The following is a 24280-nucleotide window of genomic DNA, read 5'->3' on the forward strand; positions in this document are numbered from 1 at the left end:
CAGCCTGTGAGGATACATAAGCAATTCTCATTCATAATTCACAAACACTGATCATGCATCAATCCTTCACACCATTCGCATTAACGGCACTCAGTATGCCGCACTTTACACACACCTTCAATTCAACCTACTCTTCAACAAGAAAAGCAGCATTAGGCCATTTACAATATTGAAAAGATACAAACTATAAAACATTTATAAAATAAGTGTTAAAAAAGGATATCTGTAATGTGTATAAACTATATAATAATATCATTTCTGTATTGCACTTTGTTCTTTTTATCACATGCTCCCCATGTATAAAGCACCTCAATTTGCATTCTCCTATTTGAGTTTCACATTCAGGTATTGGTTTTCACACTGCTGGAGGAGTAGTAAGAGTTAGAACAATTCATTGGAGAACAGAACAACAAAAGCAGTAGCAGCTTGGTTTGCCAGAATTCAACCCTTGAAATAATTAGCTACTTGGAAGAGGGGCAGTAAATGCATGCTCTCTCTACATTAATCTAATGTTGCAGCAAAACAGTTTCTAAGTAAGATTTTATCCGTAAGCCTGTGTTTGCTATACCTCTAGTGATTTACAAAGTTTTTTACGACCAAAAATAAAAATGTGTACACTTATAACATTACTTTAGAATTCCCTGTTAAAAAGCTTGAGAACAGACTTGGTGAAGGCCCCTTATATAGTGAAGTATAGTATATACATGAAAAAACAACTGTCTACATGGATAAACGTTGAATTAATCTATCGAACTGTTAAAGAATAAGGAAGCCCTGTATTTTATTATTCTTTTTAGACTGTTCAAAGGTCTAGTATCCAATATGGTTTTAAAAATAACTTTTGTAGATCCTTTTCTCTTCGATTACATAACTCCATATGTATAACCACACTATAAAGAGGAAGAAGAGGGTGTCTGCTTGAAGATGAAACTACATTCTTAAAAATATTTATGAAAACTAATCTTTTCAGGAGACATTTCTTATAAAATCTTAATATGTGGAAAAACATTGTGTGAGGCTCCCAAGTTTCCTTTTTTTTTTCTTTTTTTTTTAACAGTGTAACTGCGGAGAATGTCTATAAACTAACAATGATTCTATTATTGTAGAATTCTGTCTACGTATTTTTATTGTATTTATTGATGGGTCAATGAACAGCTCCTGAGAGGAAAACAACAACAGCAGGCGAAATGCAGTGCTTACCCGGCATATTAACACCTGCCTCTGCTCATGAATGATTGGACAGCTGTCAGACCTTTCACTTTCCCATTGGCTACTCACTCGCCTTCAATTTTCATGCAGAATAACATGAAGTTAACACATGAAGTAACACATGAAGTAACTAGTACGTACAAGCACAGCATAAGCGAGGAACAGCGTCAACAGACTGCTATGGCGCTTTTGTTGGAAAACGTGTTCAAAGCTTTCTTTATTTTCCCACGCTATGACCTGCCAGAAATGTGTTCACGACCCATAACTTAAGAACAGCTGCCGCGGGCACGATGGCCTGGCTTCACGGGCACGAATTTGCCCGCGGGCATCACTTTGAGGACCACTGCTGTAGACCCTGGTTCCTGTTGAAGCGACGTGTATGGAATGGTAAACTGTGGAAGGATGAAGTAAACAAATCACCAAGAATGATATTTTACTATAAAGTGAACCTGACCACGGGATACTTTACCTGGAAAAAAAACTTTTCCCATGCACTATTCTCACTGTTTTCCAATTGAAAATAATTCCACTGTGTCAAGTTAAACTGAGGGTCAGGATCTGACATTTTTGCTGTGTGTGAATGTAGGACATTTGTATGATGTCCTTTTTCTGTCAATCCCTCTACAGTGGTTTCATGGTAAATTTGAAAATTTAAGGAGAAAACAAAAAGTTGGATAATACATTTGTAAATTACTTGTACTTTATATACTAGGACTGTGAAAAGCTTGCAAGTCATTCCTTTGTGTTTGCGAATGGGTGAGCGTATGTGTCAGTTTGAATGGAGAAGTCTATTTTCGATTCCCCACCAAAACCTGTGGCACAAGAACAATTTCTTTTAGAATTTCAGACTTGAAGATTCAGCTCTCACCAGTGTTTACAAGCACTAGCTTTCAAGACGTGTTCCTCATATTGTGTGTCGCCCTTGTGTTACACATATACGGGTTCACAGCCTTCACACTGATCCTCTGAATCTTGGTTCTCTCTGTCTGTCTGATCCTGGCTACTTTGCGCATTCTCAGGGGGTTTAGGGTAGCGGAAAGGACAACCGTTGTCGTCAAAAAACCTGCGAAAGGTGAACTCGTAGAAGGCGTGCTCTGGGTGCTTGCTGTGAGAGGAGCCGAGTGTATCCCAGGTCTTAGTGCTGTCACCGCTGTCCTTCCATGGGCTGTCTTCTTCCACTGGGTCAAAGTTGGAGGTGTCCATGGGGTGGCTGATCTTAGGAAGGTAGGGCGCAGGCTGTGTACGCAGGTTGCTGGAGAAATCCACCTTCTCAAAGAAAGAATGTTCTTTGATCTCTCCTGTCCCATTGCGCCCAAGTCTCTCCTCAGCAGCGCAGCACAGGCGGCTGATTATATCTACCGCCTCCTGGCTAAGTTTAACCTGCGGTGGGATCTGGAGTGTGTTTTCCCAGTTAATTACCTGCAGAAAATTAACAACAGTTTCATTACAGTAAACATAAAGACCATAAAAAGTATTTTATCTATCATATACCTTTTCATTGACATTTAACTCCTTATTTCTTTAATATCATGTTTTTTTTATATGATTCTCAATTGTTGCTTCTGCTGAGACCATTAGCTGCCATTCTTTAACTTTTCAAGGCCATCTATGTTGATTGTTATAAAGTGAGCTGGGGAACCAAATCAATGTTACACAGATTTCACTGCACAATACTTCACCTAAGGTACAATACTATTGTGTTTCCCCTTTTACTCCCCTGTCCTTGAGTATTATAAGAAGCATTTTTTGCAGCAACAATAAGCATAATATCCATGGCAAATAATGATTAAAACTGAAACAAGAGAATCATACTGAACACATGTGTACTATTAATTGATAACCTTTTGCATATGTCTTAAATTACAATTGGCAGTTTACACATTACATTACTAGATATTTTCTTGGCTTTTACAGTGGGCCTGCCCCTCATTTTTCTAAATGTCATAATTTAACTCCATTTGTTGATCACATATGTCTTTTTAGTAATTTGTTCATTTGCAATTTGATTGGTCATATTTCTGATGGATGAAAATGTGTTGTACCACAAAGTAAAAGATTTTTAAAATATAAATAAATGTTGGCCTGTTCAGATATATTACATACAGTCTTAATAGAAATATCACAAAAATGTGTAAAATACATTTAAAAAAACAAAAACAAATATATTTGAGATATATATTTCAGCCAAAAGGCAATGGTGTGTGAATAACAGCAATCTCCAAAAGAAATTTTATATTTATTGCATTTCAGTTTTCCAAAAAACATTAATGTTTCTACAAATTTTTGTCCCAAAACCAGTCAATTCCATGACTCCAGCAGTGACAAATATGCGTTACACATAACATGTACTGTTTAATACATTGAAGCATCAAAATATTCATATTTGTTTTCAGGAATATTCTTGAGCTATGTGGTAAATTGCTAGTTTTATGACTTTAGCAGTATTTTCATATTAAAATGGTACAAACAGGATTGAAAAATAACTGAAATGTATGTGTGATCTTGTAACCTGTTGACATGCATTTTTATAATAGCAAAACTCGTTGTGTCAGTCTTTGCTACACAGAATTTTACAAGCAGTCTTCCTAATCTAAGGATTTCACAAACCTTTAGCTGAGTTTCTGTGGGTGTTGAGGCCAGAAATGGAGGTTGCCCTACCAACATTTCAAAGAGGATAACACCAACACTCCACCAGTCACAAAGCTGTGTATAGCCTGAAAATAAAGACAACAAATAACGGTTTGTTAAAGGGAAAAACAATGTTAAATATCTCTCTTTAGCAATCCTTTGTCACATCATATTCATACAATAAGACATGGTATCAGTAAAAGTTTTAGTATTCCTTTTGTTCAGATATACAGTATGTAGAATCTGTAGATGACCTCATACAGTGAAGTACTGCCTTGACCAACACCAGCTGAAAAAACAAACTTGCGTCTCCTTGCCTTTAACAAGGCTAACCAATCTCTGTTTGTATTGACCAATGTAAAAACACCTTTCTTATTATTTAGGCACCCTGTCTCTCCTTCTCGTATTTTAAATTGTACAGTTAATGGAACCTAGAAGGGTTTTTCAGCTGAAAGATTTCTTGGGGTGCAAAGAAAGCACCACTAAATTTACCCCACAAATAATCCAGTTTGTTGAGAAACTTGCACTTACAATGTTTGGCCATTAGGTGTCACTTTACACATGGTGTTGAAAATCAAAAGAAAAAAACAAACAAAAACAAAACAAAACTTATAAACTAAAAATATACAACCTCTGTACTACTACTAATTTGTTCTACTATTCAATGAGATTTTTATACAGTCAAAATCATTGCTTTCTTCAACTGCAATGTAGACTTTCTATTGTTATCTTGGGTATTCAAAATACATTTAACCTGTGAATCACAGAGTAGATAATTTTAGGAAGCACTACTTCACATTTTGGAACACATTCTGTATGGACAGCATAAATGTGTGGTTTGTAAGAATACTTTGTTGTACATGCGTATTTCGCTTGGCTCACAGAGATGTATCAATAAGGTTTACAGCTTTGTATTTTACTTTGTTTATGTTCAGTTAATGAAGACCACAGTTCTATGTTTGTGAGCGTTCATTTCATATTCAATTAAAGTTTTATCTCTGGTCAAAAGTTTTGCTGTATTAACACTAGAATGACCAAGGCGGTCATTTTGACCATTTTTGGAATTTAAATTAAAATTGTGGTGTGTGTGTTTAAGATATAGAGCTGTGCTTTCCCGACTTTCCCTAAATATATGTACTAATTACCCTGACAAAGAAAGAATCGCGTAGCTGCAAAAATTAGCGAGATAAAATACGTCATAATTATTCAGACCAGAAGCGGTCAAATTGACCGATACATACTCAACTTATTATAACTATGAAATGTTGCGGTATTATTTGTATTTATCAGTCAGGACTTGCAGCCATGTATTGAAGCTTGATTATATCAGTCTGTGTTCCTCAATGTTGACATTTCTATAGTTTCATTGAGCCTCCTGATACAGTGGCTTGCGAAAGTATTGACCCCCCTTGGCATTTTTCCTATTTTGTTGCCTTAATATGGATCTTTTGGGGGTTTGTATCATTTGATTTACACAACATGCCTACCACTCTGAAGATGCAAAATATTTTTTATTGTGAAACAAACAAGAAATAAGACAAAAAAAACAGAAAACTTGAGCGTGCATAACTATTCACCCCCCCAAAGTCAATACTTTGTAGAGCCACCTTTTGCAGCAATTACAGCTGCAAGTCTCTTGGGGTATGTATCTATAAGCTTGGCACATCTAGCCACTGGGATTTTTGCCCATTCTTCAAGGCAAAACTGCTCCAGCTCCTTCAAGTTGGATGGGTTCCGCTGGTGTACAGCAATCTTTAAGTCATACCACAGATTCTCAATTGGATTGAGGTCTGGGCTTTGACTAGGCCATTCCAAGACATTTAAATGTTTCCCCTTAAACCACTCGAGTGTTGCTTTAGCAGTATGCTTAGGGTTATTGTCCTGCTGGAAGGTGAACCTCCGTCCCAGTCTCAAATCTCTGGAAGACTGAAACAGGTTTCCCTCAAGAATTTCCCTGTATTTAGCGCCATCCATCATTCCTTCAATTCTGACCAGTTTCCCAGTCCCTGCCGATGAAAAACATCCCCACAGCATGATGCTGCCACCACCATGCTTCACTGTGGGGATGGTGTTCTCGGGGTGATGAGAGGTGTTGGGTTTGCGCCAGACATAGCGTTTTCCTTGATGGCCAAAAAGCTCAGTTTTAGTCTCATCTGACCAGAGTACCTTCTTCCATATGTTTGGGGAGTCTCCCACATGCCTTTTGGCGAACACCAAATGTGTTTGCTTACTTTTTTCTTTAAGCAATGGCTTTTTTCTGGCCACTCTTCCGTAAAACCCAGCTCTGTTTTCGCTTAGATTGCACACAGGTGGACTTTATTTAACTAATTATGTGACTTCTGAAGGTAATTGGTTGTACCAGATCTTATTTAGAGGCTTAATAGCAAAGGGGGTGAATTATTTTTTAGAATTTTTTGAAACAAGTTATTTTTTTCATTTCACTTCACCAATTTGGACTATTTTGTGTATGTCCATTACATGGAATCCAAATAAAAATCAATTTTAATTCCAGGTTGTAAGGCAACAAAATAGGAAAAATGCCAAGGGGGGGGGGGGGGGGGGGTCAATACTTTCGCAAGCCACTGTAACCTATCATTCAGCCTTGACAGCTCACGGCACCAGGCTCTGTCTGCACTCTGGTTACTATAAGTCACTTGGTTTTCTAAGAAATTAATTGTTACCCCAATACACATTGAAAATGGACGCTGAAGACGCAGGACAGCAAAGATGTGTTTGAAATTTTACCAAACAACGATTCTGATGCAGCAGAGACGGACAATGACAAATCTGGCTCTGAAGCAGACTGGGTTTGCAAAGATGAATCTTCCAGCAGCATTGCCACCAAGGGTGCAGGAGAGCCCATGGGAAAGAAGCAATCCTGAAGACAGTCTGCTGTACAGGATATAGGGTATAGGGATGGGTCGGTGTACCGTTTTTTTGGTACTTTTTTTTACGGTATTAATACCGTTGCTTTTATTCTAAACTGCAATTATGGTAATTTGGTTATACACTTGTTAACACATTTTTTCAACTGCAAACACACTTCTTCTAAATCAAGCGATGGTACTTGCAGCCTTAGCAAAGTGTCTGAGGAAGATCTTTTTGTGACCTGATACTGTATTTTGATACAGTAAGGAAACGGTCAACGACACAGAATACACGTTTCAATTGCTGTGTTCTGTTACCCAGAACTTGCCTCGCCGGCTGCTCTTGGCTCTTGGCTGCTGTCTTTCTGATGTCACACGCAGCTTTTAGAGAAACACCTTCTCCAAACCTTCAGCGTAGCACACATTTTCAACGTCCTACATTCACATTTATCTGGATTATGAAGTCAGTTTAATGTAATAGAGTAACATTAACTTTGTTGTAAAATTATACATCACTTAGCACGGATTTAGTACATTATGTGTTGTTTTTTTAAATTATTTATTTAATATAGTGTGGACAAGGCTGTTCACGGCTTCATTGTATTGTATTGTTCACCTCCGCTAACAAGGTGGCAGCAGTAGTTTTAGTGGTTATTTGCATTACGATTAGCAGGTCACTCGTGATCTTTGCATCGTCCCTTTGCTTTCACAGCCGCAGCCAGCCTCCCGCAGTAACATTTCAAAGCTGCGCTGGGCTATGCAGAATCTGCACATATTTCTGTGGGTGCTGAGTGACGTCTACAGCGCATCTCCGTGATTCTGTGCAGCACTGAGCAGAACTGCGGAAATCTGCGCTACAAGAACATGAACAATGTCTCAAACAAAACTAGCACAGACCCGCGACTGCAGCAGGACAGCCTACTTATTATCAACGTTGTTTTGTTTAAAACTAGTTGTAACAGTATTCCAATTTTCTTAGGTAAGTGAAGAAATCTTTTTTTTTTTTTTTTTTTTTTTACAAACTCCACATGTGCAATAATCATTGAAAGCTTACATGTGCAATGTCGTAAATGTAAATCCAATAACAAGTTTTTGTATTAAAACACTTTTTTATTTTTTATTTTTTTGCTATACATATTTTATTTATCTGGTTGAAAAAATAAACGACTCATCTCTGCTCTAGAATAACCTGTGGTACATGTTTGTGTTTTAAGCAAAATACCGATCATTTCCCAATTCTATTTACCATCAGCTAAACAAAGTATTTATTTGTTTATTTATTTAATTTTATACATTAAAATACAAAACTACAGCACCGTGTCATTTTGAGCAAATAATAGATCTTAATACTGCTGTAGTATAACGTTGAGAGTGTACAACTTTTTTTTTATTATTATTATTCGGATTGTACTGATAAAAAAGAAACGCACCAAGTTATTTGGCATAGCAAATTTATTTGATAACTTGCATGATGTCCTGTATACCGTGATATTAGGGTTACCATACCATGAAAATTTCATACCGTCCCATCACTACAGCGGTAAGTACACTGCACATTTTGAAAAGTGCAGGATCTGTGTGATTTGTGTCACCACTTAGACTTTGTAAACGATTGTAAATGAAGCACATTCTGTTCAAATGTTTTTTTATTTATGTTATTTCAATAACAGTATGTCTGTATAAACGCACAGATTCAGTTGCGTATCTGCACTTTGTTATGTAGTCAATATAAACCCATTTATTTAATTTTTTTATGCTTATTTACATCGTTTCAGTTGTACAGTTTATCATGTACATGATATACCTGTATATACACAAATTCACTTGAAAATATTTGTAACAAAAAAATATAGGAACATACGCGTGTACTAAGGTAGGCTTGCAGCACAATAAAAAACATGGTTTTAAAAAGTAATAAAAGCAGTAAGTATCATCTTTACTAACACAAATTATATTTATTGTTCATCCTCAAAACATGTACATTGGTAAGTATGGAGAACCAGCAACGATCTTCATTGCAAAACAACCACATGAGATACTGTGTTAATACGAAAATGAAGTTCATACTGTTGGCCCACAACACACTAAAACATGCTTCAAACTGTTTAAAGATTAACAATAAAATCAATACAAATACCAAATTTTATTACAAAACTAAAACTAATTTGTTAGTATAATGTGTACATTGATAAATAAGAAGGTTGTCCTGAATGCCAACACAGTGCTCCTTTAAAGCCTTCCGAAGTCCATTAGCACCTTTACCAATCAATGAAGTGCCTTTTTTGAGGATTGCAATGGATTAGTTGGGCCTCTGGTAAAGTCTGCTAGCGGGCATCAACAAATCTTAGTTGTGTTACATTATGCTACTCGGTATCCCAAGTCAATACCCCTACGCAATACCTCTCCAAAGCTAAATCGCAAAATAACTAATGCTAACGATTAGTTGGATTGGGATACTATATTAGATATTAACAGACCAGAGGACCCGTTCATGTCAAAGGTTACCAAGGACCTATGTAAACTCCTCAAGATCAAACATTTGAGGACCTCCATTTACCACCCCCAAACAGAGGTTTAACAAAACAAAAAAAGTATGCTACGCAAGGTGATAGACAAGGATGGGAGGAATTTGGATTATGATCGCTATTAGGGAGGTACTACAGGCCTCTACTGGGTGTTCTCCCTTTGAGTTGGTATATGGGAGACAGGGTTTACTTGACATTGCCAAAGAAACCTGAGAACAGATAACTACTCCTTACCATAGTATGGTAGAGCATATAACTCAAATGCAGGACAGCATTAAGACAGTTATGCCAATTGTCAGAGAACATATGTGTCAAGCTCAGGAGTCACAAAATAATTCATACAACCGGTCTGCCTCTGTTAGAGTGTTTCAGCAAGGTGACAGGGTACTAGTGCTGATTCCCACAGCAGAGAGCAAATTTTTAGCCTCTTGGCATGGACCCATGAAGTCACTGAAAGAGTGGTGGAAGTAAATTACAAAACATGGCAACCAGACGTAAACTACAGGGAACCTTTCAAATCGAAGACAACCACCAACCAATACTTTTGGAAAAGTATACCAAAGCCGTTGTGAGTGAGTATGAGTGGACAGCATAAGAGGGACGTCTCACATCTGACAACTACTGTTGGTAGCTTAAGCGTGCAAACTCAAGGACCCGTGTGCCTAATGAAGGCATAGACGGATCTACCACATTAAGTCAGAAGAATCTGGTGAATGTATTTGGCGTAGCCCAGCTAGGCGCAGTACAAATGTCAGTCAATGAAGCTCCTATAAAGAGGGCCCATGATGTAGCCACACCTCTGGTAGAGTGCATGGCCACCCTCACAGGTGGTTTGAGGCTGGCATTAGTATATGCAGTCAAGACTGTGTCCACAATCCAATGGGGCAGTCGTTGCTCAGAAAGGGCTTGACCATGGGTCCATTCACCATTACAAATGAAGGCTGGTCAGACAGACACAGTGCTCTCATTCGATCCATATAACATCTCAATGCCTTAACAGATTACAGAGAACTTAATCTCAGATCCGTCTCCTCCGCAAAGGGAGGAGATGGAAAGCCCCTAGCTCCACTGATTGATTCAACTGAAAAGCCGTAATCACCTTAGCAGGTAAGCAGTGTTGGTGCGCAATGATACCCTGTTTTCCATTGTCCCAAATACGCATACAGGAACTGTGCACTGAGATCAATAAATCGCTGTGCGGAGGTGATGGCTAATAAAGATATTTCAACTCTATGGAATCTATAGACTCAAACTGGGCCTTACTGAGAGCCTCCAATACAACATCCAGACTCCATTCAGGAAGGATGTCCTTCTTATGAGGACGTAACCTCCTAGCACCCTTCAGAAAATCCTTTCACTTGACTGAGGAGATACATGCCCAGTGGAATCTCCCAGGGCTGGCCCTGCAGTAGCTGGCAAAGGTATAAAAACAGATTATCCTGGGTCATCAGGAAAACAGTTGCCTTCTTTCTCCTGACCTTCTCGAGGAAGTCAGGGAGTCGCGGTATCAACGGGAAAGCATACAAAAGCGCTTTGGGCCACTTGTGGGCTAGGGCATCGACATCTAGTGGACCTCCACAGCCACGGAGGAAGAACCACAGGGGGCAATGAGTCATCTCTGCTGTGGCAATGAGATCGATTTGGGCTTCCCCAAAGCATTTCCCTAGAGAGGAGGTTCGCTGCCCAGTTCACCACTCCCGGGAGATGGACGGCCTGGAGGGAAAGTAAGTGCCTCTGTGCCCAAATCAACAGCCGAAAGGCTATGCGGTGTAACCCCGGGGACCGAAGCCCTCCCTGGTGGTTCACGTACGCTACTACAAACATGTTGTCCGTGTGGACAAGGACATGTCTGTTCTGAAGCACAGGAAGGAAATATTGAAGCACGAGATGGACCGCTCTCAGCTCCAGCCCATTTATGTGCAGGCTCGTCCAGCAGCCTGACCAAAGCCCGTGGACTGCTCTGCCTGCCCAAACAGGAGTTGGATGCATCTGTTGTCACCACTTGATGGTTGTGTATCACTCTCATCCTTAATCCCTTGCTCAGGTGAGAGGCTTGCCTCCATCAGCTAGGGCTTTCCGCCGACAGTGTCTGACATGCTTGGGGTGTAGCCGAAAGGCATTGAGCCACACTTGAAGCGGGTACATGGAGTAGCTCCAGTTGAATGGCTGATGAAGCTGTAGGCATCAGACCCAATAGTCTTTGGCACAACACCAATTGTACTGTTGAAACAGGGCCAGACAGTTGCGAATGGCAGCTACTCTGTTGTCCGACAGGTAGGCTCGCATCGTAAGAGAATCCAGCCCAAGCAGATCGTACTTTGCACCGGTATTAAATGGCTGTGACAGCAATGCAATGAGTTCTGGTTGTAAATCTCTCTCTTGACCTGTGAGGGTGCTAAATAGCGAAAGGAGAAGTATCTGGATGGGTTGGCCTGACAGTTCGTTTCCGAGGTCGGGAAGTCTGTCAGCCTGGATGGAAGCGAGACTCTGTTGCAGGAACGTATTGACCCGGAAGGGAAACGAGGTCGCAGCTGCAAGCAATAGACGCAGCTGGAATCATTTAACAAGGGGTCATGTGGGGTAGCATAAAAGGGGCCAGAGAAACACTAATCTTTTCCTTCGCTTGGGTTTTTGTGAGAAACTGGAAGGACCGGGAGAGACGCAGAGAAAGAGTATTGTAAATATTCGTGAGTGTATTTTGTTTGTTTCTCCGTGTATGTTTAGTAACTGTCTGTGTTTTCTGATTGTAGCACTATAAGGCTAAACACAAATCCGGAGCTGTCACCAAGGGCCAGCACAAACCAGATCAACACTGCATGTCAGTAACAATTAGCATTTTTATCACTGTCGTTCACAAATAAAGCATGTAATATATTGTACTGCACCACAAGCACTGAAAGCACTCACTTTGGGCTGGTGATCGTGTGTGTGTCTAATTGTGTGTGTTTAAGTACTGTGCGTATTATTTACGGGACTGCAACCCTTTTTCAACACTGTGCAGTACACATGGTGGTGTATTGTAAGCTCGTTATTATTTACTGTCTGGTCATTAGACCCTTGGATTATAAACAGATATTAAACAAACCTTTTCATCTGCACTTTGTTGTCAATTGGTTTCTTTGGATTATTGCACCAGCATCACACCTGCTAGTGAGTAGATGTATATCAGCAGCCACTTTGCCACAATGGCTTCTGGCATCGTTGAGGGTGAGACTCAGTCTTGCCAGATGCTCTGTCACTATCGCCGTGTGAGCCACTGCTTCCTACGACTGGGAACAGATCAACCAGTGGTCCAGGCAGTTCTCAACTCTGATCCCTTGCAGCTGCAAGGGGGTTAGGATGGCATCCATGCACTGATATATATTTAAACGGAGCACTGTTGCACAGCATTTTGCTCAGGCTTCAGCTGCCGAGTTCTGATGCCGTGGAAGTGGCAAGCCAACTTCCAGCCATAAAATGCAAAGGAACTACAGAAACTCAGAGAGAAGGACTCTTTTTAAGAGATAATCAACAACTGCAAGAGGTTAGCTATACCCACCTTACCTACATAGCTGTGAGAGGCAAAAGAGGATTTGAGCTCTATGGAGCGACTACTTATTCCCTCAGTAGGCGGGACCGAGGACGTCACTCCCTGGATGGGTCTATTGGCAGCTTTGATATAAAATGCTCAGCGAATACCTGATCTGTGGCAGGCAAATCCCAAAAGTATCGGTTGTTGGTCATCTTTGAATTGAAAGGGAACATAAACCTTTATTTGAGGCTAATGGAGGTGATAATAGGAACTGTTGTTCTGCTGTTAACACTTTAAAAAGTAGCCGACATGTCTGAACCATTTATCAATTAAGAATACTGAAATGCAATTCTTTAAATTTTTGATTATTTTGCCCCCACCCAGTATACTGCAAGTGGATTACATATTCACAAACATATTAAATGTGACTGCCCTTGTTTCCACAAATGTACCCACATTTTGGGATACCTTAAAAGACCCCTGTACCCCAAAAGGACAACAAAGATCCTGGAGTCTCGATAAAGGTGTAAAACATTTGAAAAAATGGATGGGAGTTTATTTTTCTCTCACTTACCTTTTCGTAGGAGCACCTCAGGAGCAATGTAGTTGGGAGTCCCCACTAAGGAATGTGCTAAGCACCTCTGGTGCTGCCTGGCAGCTTTCTGCTCAAGTGTCATTAACCGATCTCCACAGCGACAATTAGACACATTGTCCCACAAATTGCTGGGCTCCATACTGTCTTGTCTGATGTGGCTCCCTAACATATAAAAAGGAATAAATAAGTTGTTTAGCCTTTCAAGGATAGATTAAAATGCTCCGTTAGAGATTTTATTATACTACTTTACTTGACTTTGTCAGACGGGAAGTGAAACTCAATTGAGATGTGACTCTGATGGTAGTCAAACAATGATAAATGATGGCAATCATCAATGCAAACAATCAGAATCAAATCAGGTCAACAATTATTAAAAATCTGTTAATTTCAGCCACTACATATTTAAAAATTACTCAGACTTTGTGCGACCTTATTCCATAACAAAGAATTTACCTTTTTGATAGTATTTGGAATTGTGGGTCCAGCGAAAGCCAGTGCAGAGACCGAAGTCGGTGAGCTTGATGTGCCCGTCCAGGTCAATCAAGATATTGTCAGGTTTGATGTCGCGGTGGATGAATCCCATCTTGTGCACGCTCTCAATGGCTAGTGTAAGCTCGGCAATGTAGAACATGGCCAGCTGCTCTGGGAAGACCCCCATGCGAATGAGAAGGCTCATCATGTCCCCTCCTGGGATGTAGTCCATGACAAAGTAGAGGTTATCCTTGTCCTGAAAGGAGTAGTACAGCTTTACCACCCACTCATTGTCGGCCTCAGCAAGGATGTCCCTCTCAGCCTTCACGTGAGCCACCTGGTTGCGGTTCAGGACATCCTTCTTTCGCAGGGTCTTCATGGCATATAATGCGTTTGTATCCACTTTCCGAGTGAGACACACTTCTCCAAAAGCACCAATGCCCAGAGTTTTGATTTTCACAAACATGGACTTGTCCATTTTCGCTCTTTTGAGTCGGTTGTAGTTGGACTCCTTCTGGTATAGCATCTTCCTCATCTGTTCCTGTTCTGCCTCAGAAAGCCCTGCCTGTGAAAAGCAACAGAACAAAACACAGTTAACAAACTTGTAGAACATACACCATGTTCTTTAATACTTTAATACTATAAATAGGCACAGTGCACAGTATGCTACATTACATAAAGACTTTTTAATACCTTTGACATTTCTTGTTCAAGCTGTATTCTTCTATTGAGCTTTTGCTGGTACGTTTTCATGACATTCTCTATGTGTTGTTCCATATAGAACTTGAAAGCAAAAGGAGAGTAGCTCTTGATGCGGGACTCCCTCTTCTCTTCATCTCTTGCATTCTTACGTACTGGCACAGGGGACGTCTGAATCTGCTTCTTATCCTTCATGGCCTTCTCTGCTTTGCCATCCTTGCTGCTGGCCTTGTCGTTCTTCTCTCCACCGCTTGTGTCTTCAGACGTATTAGAGACTAAGCTAGGGACAACCCAAGTGTTGTTCTCTATCTGCTGCTCTGAGTTACTTGGAAGCAGCAAGTTTTTGGGGTATGGTGGAGGAGGGCACCTTGGTTCTTGGACAGCACAGTCAATGGGTTCAACACTATAGGCTTCAGCCCCAGCTGCTGGATAGGAATGCTGCTCCATCAGTTCAGAATTCTCTAAAACCTGTGACTGGGCTGGCAGCCATCCAGGGTGACAAGGCCCCACTGCAATCTCTGGCTCTGGCCTCATGACCCTGATGCTGATCACAGGCTGTAGGATAGGGGCCGATGTTACTGCAGTGATAGTGTTGGGTGGGGCAAGGGAAGTGTCTGGTTGCCTTACTGTCACATGCACCTTTTTGAAGGAACTGCTTCTGCTGGGCCCATGGACTTCTCCTCTGAAGGGCCCCTGCTGCTGCCTGACCTGAGCCTCTGGTCCAGGGTTAGGTAGGGATTCATGTCTGGTTGGGGACGGTGTTACCCAGTGCTGTACCTGGTGGTCATAGAGGTCCATATTTAAGCTGGCTCTGGATGGAGTCAATAGGTTCTGGGGGACATCTTGGAAATCGGTCCCCATTGCTGAAGCTCTGGAGATCATGTGCACCTGGTGAGAGGTAGGGCTTGACTGCCTGTGATGAGCGTGCGGTGGAAGGTATAGGTTGGATGGTGACTGCTGGAAGGAATACCCTGTGCTGTTCTGACCCAGTGATCCTTTGCTCTGCAGGCTTCCATAATTGCTCTCCTGCTGAATCTTATTTTGAAAGGAAGGGCTCCTCTTCACACCGTACCCTGATGTCTCAGCAGGCCCCATCATGTGCTGTCTGACATAATGTGGGCTGGCTGGACCTGGAGCTCCTTGCAGTTGCAAGGGCTGTCCACTGTGGCTGGGAATGGAATAGATCATCATGGCCTGCTCCATGTTTGCGGGGTATGGCTTCTGCTGGTGCTTGAGATCACAGGCAAGGTACATGGAATTCCCTGGCGGATTCTGAGCAGACATCATTGTGTATGGACCGATACTCGAGGGTCTCTGCATTGCGTTGCCTATGGCTGGAACCTGTGATGAGGGCATGACGTAGTTCGCTACTGGAACATTCATGTACGGCCTTGGTATCTCTCCCATCATGTTTGCACTTTCTGCTCCATAGCCACCTGGATTCCCTATTTGATGATAGTGAGACATTGCATCACTCGGTCCCTCTAATACTGGCCTGTGATCCGCAGGACCTGACCCACTACCTTTTCCTGAAAATGAGAAAATGTATTTAATCTTACTTTACATCATGTACTTGATAATATATGATCTCCATTACGTCCCTGTTAATCTATTTTTCAATCAAACTTTCAGCCAAACTTTCACCCCTACTCTAACATGTGTGTCAACATTCATTCAACTCTTAATTGAATGCACAGATATATAGTCCCTGTTGAGCTCAATAAATATCATGATAAAACAGAGAAATGCTGTGTGTCAGGAAGTGGAGCTGTATTTCTTTTATTAAATCCATTCCTAAGTGCATCTTTTTTACACAGTTTTGTAAAATAGCAAATTTTCAAATAGCAAACAAATAATAAAAGACATTATGCATGTGGATATGATAAAACATTCAGACACTTTCAAGATTTTAGCTTGATCTATTCTCTCAACATTTAAATCCTAAATGCTATCTGACTAATCAGACAAAAGCATTCTATTTTAAAAGACAAGCGTCTCTTCCTTAAATTCACATCAACCAGTCAAAAACAGTGTCTGATGTAACCCCCACCATTTTGAAGAAAGTTTATAATAAAGATTTATATGTCAAAACAACACACAACACCACCAACCTGGGGAAGTCTGCTTGATTACACGCACTATCTGTTCATTCCTTGGATCCAGATATCCCATTTTACTGATGTAATCCAAGGCTGCATCAATGTTTCTGCTGCCTGTCTGCTTCAGAGCACGAATGGCCATTTCCTACAAATAATAAACAAGATTATGAAATATACAGATCACTTGTGCATTCGATTAGGGTCAACATACTTTTACCACATCCCCCCCCCCCCACACACCTTACAAACAACTGTTATACTGAATATATGCAGTATTTGGTTGCCCCCTCCCCTCCAACATATCAAATTCTGTTTGAAGCCAGCATCTCTACATAAAAGTAATAATGTGAGTCACCTTGGCAGGAACAGGTTCTGTCACTGAACGAGGGCTAAACGAGGGATACTTCCCTCCTACCAATAACATCTGCTAATCCCCTATTTAAACCCCAAGGCTTGAGTTTGCTCTCAAACGTTTTATCTTTGGTTTTGTTTAGTTTTTTTTGCCTATTGCAGCACAGCCAACAAACACCGCTGACCATTCTACCCTCTGCTGCTGGACAAAGCTGTCTTGCCTCTTAATTGGTGAAATCCTGAATGGGCGGTCAATTTTCAGTCATGTATCGCTACCCAGCCTTACAAGAATCCGAGTTACATCATGTAAATCTGGATTTGAAATCGATATTTACCGTACTTTTGTTTTTCTGCAGAATTGAATTCTCGAATGGTGACTGCATTTTCTTCCTGGACAATCTGGCAATAAAACCACTGCAACACACTCCCGTCTCCTGTGCACACAGGCTTCTGAATCCTTTTTGCAAGTACTGCCCTTACAACATCTACTTGCAAAACCTACAGATTAGCAAAAAAATAATCCTGCCAAATTTCGTGGCTTGGTAGGGAGAAAATTGATACTGATCGTCAGATTTTTTACAGGAGTCAGTTTCTTCAGTTTCTGCAGCAGTGCTCTATGTTTACATTATCGGAACCTTTCCATTGCTTCCACAACTTAGAGAGGGCTCCAATAACGGTGGCTGTAGGGATACACACATTGAATGATGGATACATGCATTGAATCATGGGATTGATTGTCCTAGCCTGGCTTTTGCCGTTGCAGCTCTCAATTTTCACAGCTGCCAATACTTTGCGTTCATGTCATCTCGTTTCATATTATAATGCTACCTATGCATTCTGCAGCCCTCGACAAGGCAATTCATTCAGCAATCAATTCCACAAAGCATTCAGCCTAAGCACCATCCCGTCTAGCACCGGATAAGGCTCTCATAGACTGGTCTCAACAATCCAGATCTCTTCAACAGGTTATTATTATTATTATTATTATTATTATTATTATTATTATTATTATTAGTAGTAGTAGTAGTAGTAGTAGTAGTGGTTTAGAGCAAACCTATGTAAGCACAGACTCTTCTATCATTCACTCTTCATGTATAGTTACAGCTAATCTTAACGTGCAGTCATTACCATATCACATTGTTTTTATGATATCGATAACATTTCTACTCAATGGACAGTCTGTATAAAGAATTACATCCCCTACTTGTGATGAAGTGTACATCATCAGCAAAGGGAAAGACCGTGGAGAACTGCTTGTCCAATTGTTATGAAATTTGCATAGGACTTTCTGTAGCACAACTTACTGATTGTATCATAATCTAAGGGTATATGGAGGCTGTCTGTCTATCCATTTTAGAACACTAATAGTAACTCCTGACTACCAGCCTTTTGTAGTTTTGCAATATTTGTGTTGCATAAAAAATTCATAAGCCCTAGAGTAGTGTACCCTTTATAAATTACATGCACTACTGCAATACTTTCTGAGATTGCATCTCATACAGTAGTCATATCATTTCATGGACTTCCTGGAACACAGCATGCTCATGGGACATTCTACTGTTTCTCTACAATACAAAATAATGAAAGGTCTATAATATTTCATGCGCCCCAAGGCCGGCTCCTCATCATCCCTGCACCCCGAGGCCACCTCCCCTTCATCCCTGCATCCCGAGGCCTCCTCCCCTTCATCCCTGCACCCCGAGGCCTCCTCTCCTTCATCCTTGCACCCGAAGGCCACCTCCTCTTCATCCATGTGCCTCGAAGCCTCCTCCTCTTCATCCCTGCTTCCCCGAGGCTGCCTCTTCTTCATCCCTGCACCCCAAGACCACCTCCACTTCATCCTTGCGCCCAGAGACCACCTCCTCTTCATCCCTGCACCCCGAGACTGCTTCCTCTTCATCCCTGCACCCCCAAGGCTGGCTCCTTCATCCCTGCGCCCCGAGACCGCCTCCTCTTCATCCCTGCACCCCGAGATTGCTTCCTCTTCATCCTGCACCCAGAGACCACCTCCTCTTCAACCCTGCTCAACGAGGCCGATTCCTCGTCATTCCTGTACCCCAAGACCACCTCCTCTTCATCCCTGCACCTCTGAGGTTGTCTCCCCATCCCTGCACCCTGAGACCGCCTCCTCTTCATCCCTGCGCCCCGAGACCACCTCATCTTCATCCCTGTGCCCCGAGGTCACCTCCTCTTCATCCCTGCACCCCGAGACCACCTCCTCTTCATCCCTGTGCTCCGAGGCCACCCAATTAAATACTCAGGTGGCATACAGATATGTAATAATTTCAACGCTACATTTTGAACAGCCAACAATGCCGGTTCCTGGTCATATGCAGTGTCTGAGGTGATGCGCAGTCCATTTCCATCAACCCGCTTTCCTACAAATGTCAATCATCTCTTCTCTTCATTGATTCCACTCCCATCAACGTCCCTGTCTCACCCCAATCTCTAAATAATTTCCTACCTCATCTCTGGACTTTCCAATGGATTCTCCACCAGATTAAAATACATTCCATCATCCTCCTTTCACTGTAAAATAAATAAAAATCTACAATTTGCACAAAAGGAACCAGAAATCACTGACTCACTTATAGTTTCACAGATTACAAAATGCTTCATGTAGGGCCCCTCCCTTGTCCCCCTCCTTACACCCCAAAGCCGCCTCCTTGTCATTCCTGCACCCCGAGACCGCCTCCTCTTCATCCCTGCGCCCCGAGGCTGCCTGCTCTTCATCCCTGCTCCCCCAGGCCGCCTCCTCTTCATCCCTGCGCCCCCAGGCCGCCTCCTCTTCATCCCTGCGCCCCCAGGCCGCCTCCTCTTCATCCCTGCGCCCCGAGGCCGCCTCCTCTTCATCCCTGAGCCCCGAGACCGCCTCCTCTTCATCCCAGAGCCCCGAGGCCGCCTCCTCTTCATCCCTGCGCCCCAAGGCTGCCTCCTCTTCATCCCTGCGCCCCGAGGCCGCCTCCTCTTCATCCCTGCGCCCCGAGGCCGCCTCCTCTTCACCCCTGCGCCCCGAGGCTGCCTCCTCTTCTATCCCTGCGCCCCGAGGCCGCCTCCTCTTCATCCCTGCGCCCCGAGGCCACCTCCTCTTCATCCCTGCGCCCCGAGGCCGCCTCCTCTTCATCCCTGCGCCCCGAGACTGCCTCCTCTTCATCCCTGCGCCCCGAGGCCGCCTCCTCTTCAACGTATAACAAGGATGTGTAGCACAGTAGGTTCCGAGAGTGGGACCCTCCTTTTTAGTGGCGGTAGTGCTCAGCCACCAATAGGCCAACTTTATTTTTCTAGCTGTGTTTCCATTGTTCTATTTTTGCATTTTTTGTCCTTTTCTGTGTGCCTTTAATTACACTGCAATTTGTGATTATGTCTGTACTGTCATGTGGCCCCGTTTTGTCTCACCCCATTGTTGGTAGTTGGTAGTGGCGGCACCTTGTAACTACAACTAAAAAGAACTACGCAACAAGAATAAATCTGCGTGCCGGCGCTGCGTGATGAAGTACAATCTGTATATGTGTCTCTAGTGTGTCAGCGATCCCACAAGCCCCTAATACAATAAAGAAATAGCAATCTGTAAATGAAATGTGTTAATATAATGGTTAATATAATGTACTGATGTTTCCTTGTTATGAGCTGCTTGCTATAGAACGGAGGTACCCTGGAGGTACTCCTAATGGTCATAGCGGGTACGAAGGGCGACTCAGAAATTCAAAAATAAAAATGAAAAGTAAAAATTATTATTCAACCTGGCTCACCACTACAACCCCTGAACTAACTAGAAGAGACGAGGAGAGCACATGTCGTCCGAAACAAGTGCCGTCAGTCATCCGCTTTTTCTTTGCTCTGCAAGCCCGCCATGCAGCCATCTCAGAACTTACAGCATCAGAGGACCATGCAGTTCTGAACTGCGTATAAACAGATTATTCTATCTTTTACTGCAACTGTGGTACCATTCAGTTGAGTAAAAGAAACTGCCTTAAAAAACAACCAAACACGTGCAAATAATAGTTGAAGTAACACAGTTAAAATAGCTTATTCTGTTCACACAGTTCAATTTCACAGCTTAAGTACATCAATCTTTCATATGATTTATAATAGAACCTTTTTTTTTTTTTTTTATTTATGGGGAAGGGAATCCAAGACTGATTCCAACAATACAAACATTTTGCCTATAGACCTTTATATAATCAGAATATCTGTCGCCCACTGCTCCTCCACACACACACACACACACACACAAAAGGCTTTAGCAAGGCAGCCACATACTTATTTGTTTATGCAGGCCACACTAGACCAGACTATGGATTTTCAAGTAGAGACTATAACCGCACTCCAAGAAACATTTTGGGATCATGAGCACTTCTTACAAAACACCAAGTTACAAAACACACCTCTGGTGCACAGAGGGGCCTTAAAGGAATTATTCACATACTAACGCACATAGCTGAGCGCAAGCAGATTCCACAGGGGAACAAGCCGCTCCCACACTGCAGCTGCCGTCTCAAGGTCTGAGGAATGAACTGGAGTCTAGGGTGTGGTGTTTTGAAAGGAACACTACAAATACTTTTAGAAATATGCTAGTGACACAGTTACAAAAAGGGGACAAACAGAGGATTGGAAATGGTTTAATTTTAAGTGACAGCATACAGATGATGGTGACAGCCATACTGCCTTTCTCTTAGAAGAGGTTACCATGGTGTATTTGCATGGTCATTTTGAAGTTTGCCATGCTTATACTAGCCCATTTATTACATGTTACCATAGCTATTACTGTACTTTTGTATACACAATTTTCTTTACTGTGCTTTTAATGCTTTCACAATGCACTTTGAGGTGCTTTTACCTTGATATACCTTGATATATATAGAACAGAAGATGTAGAACTTGGTCAGTACTTCTCCCATTCTCTTTCCTGACTTGATAAAAGCGAAGCCAGTAAAGCCACAGTAAAGTGGACCAAACTTCCAGCTCTGTCTTCCCATAAAAAACATATTCCAAAACACTGTTGCTTGCTATAGTAATAATCAGCTTTTTGCGATGTTCTCTGCAAACCAAAAATCTAATGTGTGTGTGTGTGTGTGTGTGTGTGTGCGTATCTGAATCTAGTGTATCTCTCCAATTAAAAGTAAAAAACAATAAATAAATAAATAAATGCCAAGAACATGTTACAAATCCTACAATAAAAAACATTAATGACTAAAAATCTTTAATTACTTAAAATAAATAAAAATAAATTAATTAATAATAATAATAATAATAATAATAATATAATAATAATAATAATAATAATAATAATAATAATAATAATGGTGCATTGGAAAAGTACATAAAATGTACATAAATTAACTTTAAAACTATTCACCTCTTCTGCAGGGTCATTGGAACAGTGCAGCAATCCTATGGGATTTTTTTGTTTTTCGAAAACTACTCTCTCGAGCTGAGCTACAAACAAATGACCTCCGAGTTCCACAGGGAAGCATGTCGACTGCTGGCCCTTTAGTGCTGATGGCCCACTGCTACTAGTCTCAAGTATGGTGGCGATTCATTATCTCTGAGATATAACACAGGGCACAGTTAGATTCTACTGTACTAAATACTTGTCAGCATTCCCCTCTATCACAAAGGCCTTCATTGTACTGACCTAGAGAATGGACAAAGAATTCATCCTCTCAAACACATACATAAATTTATTTCAGGGCTGATCAAATATCCTGAACTGACAGGAGACTGAGTGTGTTTCTACTCAGGCCACAGGGATCACTTCAAACTGTGGGCCTACAAGTTGAAGGCTTCATAAATGTATGGCTACCCATACATTTTTTCCTATTGACCTTGTTCAGGTTTCTTAGAAAAAGTAAGCCTGTAAATCTATTTTTAATAGCTCAAATGTGTTAACATTTTGTATAGAGGGCTGTTAAATCTACCATTCACATATAATCAGTGTTTAGAGTGAGATCAGAGGAGTAGATAGGTATAATCAGAGGGGAAGATCAGTATAATCAGTGTTTAGAGTGAGATCAGAGGGGTAGATTGGTATAATCGGTGTTTAGACTGAGATCAGAGGGGTAGATCGGTATAATAAGAGGGGTAGATTGGTATAATCAGTGTTTAGAGTGAGGTCAGAGGAGTAGATCGGTATAATCAGAGGGGAAGATCAGTATAATCAGTGTTTAGAGTGAGATCAGAGGGGTAGATCGGTATAGTCAGTGTTTAGAGTGAGATCAGAGGGGTAGATCGGTATAATCAGAGGGGTAGATCGGTATAGTCAGTGTTTAGAGTGAGATCAGAGGGGTAGATCGGTATAATCAGAGGGGTAGTATAATCAGTGTTTAGAGTGAGATCAGAGGGGTAGATCGGTATAGTCAGTGTTTAGAGTGAGATCAGAGGGGTAGATCGGTATAATCAGAGGGGTAGATCGGTATAATCAGAGGGGTAGAGTGAGATCAGAGGGGTAGATCGGTATAATCAGAGGGGTCAGTATCGGTAGAGTCAGAGGGGTAGATCGGTAGAGGGGTAGATCGGTATAATCAGTGTTTAGAGTGAGATCAGAGGGGTAGATCGGTATAGTCAGAGGGGTAGATCGGTATAATCAGTGTTTAGAGTGAGATCAGAGGGGTAGATCGGTATAATCAGAGGGGTAGATCGGTATAATCAGAGGGGTAGATCGGTATAATCAGAGGGGTAGATCGGTATAATCAGAGGGGTAGATCGGTATAATCAGAGGGGTAGATCGGTATAATCAGAGTTTAGAGATCGGTATAGTCAGTCAGAGGGGTAGATCGGTATAATCAGTCAGAGGGGTAGATCGGTATAATCAGAGGGGTAGATCGGTATAATCAGAGGGGTAGATCGGTATAATCAGAGGGGTAGATCGGTATAATCAGAGGGGTAGATTGGTATAATCAGAGGGGTAGATCGGTATAATCAGTGTTTAGATATATCAGAGGGGTAGATCGGTATAATCAGAGGGGTAGATAGTATAATCAGTGTTTAGAGTGAGATCAGAGGGGTAGATCGGTATAGTCAGAGGGGTAGATCGGTATAGTCAGAGGGGTAGATCGGTATAATCAGAGTTTAGAGTGAGATCAGAGGGGTAGATAGGTATAATCAGAGGGGTAGATCGGGGGTAGATCGGTATTTAGAGTGAGATCAGAGGGGTAGATCGGTATAATCAGAGGGGTAGATCGGTATAGTCAGATTCAGTGTTTAGAGTCAGAGGGGTAGATCGGTATAGTCAGAGGGGTAGATCGGTATAGTCAGAGGGGTAGATCGGTATAGTCAGAGGGGTAGATCGGTATAGTCAGAGGGGTAGATCGGTATAGTCAGAGGGG

The 24280-nt window shown here is 41.7% G+C and overlaps 1 protein-coding gene across 1 annotated transcript in view; it reads right to left on the bottom strand.

The window, feature by feature from the left end:
* Nucleotides 1-1480: 1480 nt before the first annotated feature.
* Nucleotides 1481-24280, bottom strand: part of LOC121320472 (serine/threonine-protein kinase LATS2-like) — a 42797-nt gene continuing 19997 nt past the window's right edge. The window contains exons 3-8 of the mRNA XM_041258818.1: nucleotides 16617-16749; nucleotides 14500-16034; nucleotides 13789-14371; nucleotides 13315-13497; nucleotides 3817-3923; nucleotides 1481-2628 (exon numbers count right to left, since the gene is read on the bottom strand). Of these exons, the coding sequence (XP_041114752.1) occupies nucleotides 2137-2628; nucleotides 3817-3923; nucleotides 13315-13497; nucleotides 13789-14371; nucleotides 14500-16034; nucleotides 16617-16749 (3033 nt within the window). The 3' untranslated portion in view covers nucleotides 1481-2136. The remainder of the gene's footprint in view (nucleotides 2629-3816; nucleotides 3924-13314; nucleotides 13498-13788; nucleotides 14372-14499; nucleotides 16035-16616; nucleotides 16750-24280) is intronic.

Source organism: Polyodon spathula, chromosome 9 (genome assembly GCF_017654505.1).
Source record: "Polyodon spathula isolate WHYD16114869_AA chromosome 9, ASM1765450v1, whole genome shotgun sequence".
Taxonomy (NCBI): domain Eukaryota; kingdom Metazoa; phylum Chordata; class Actinopteri; order Acipenseriformes; family Polyodontidae; genus Polyodon; species Polyodon spathula.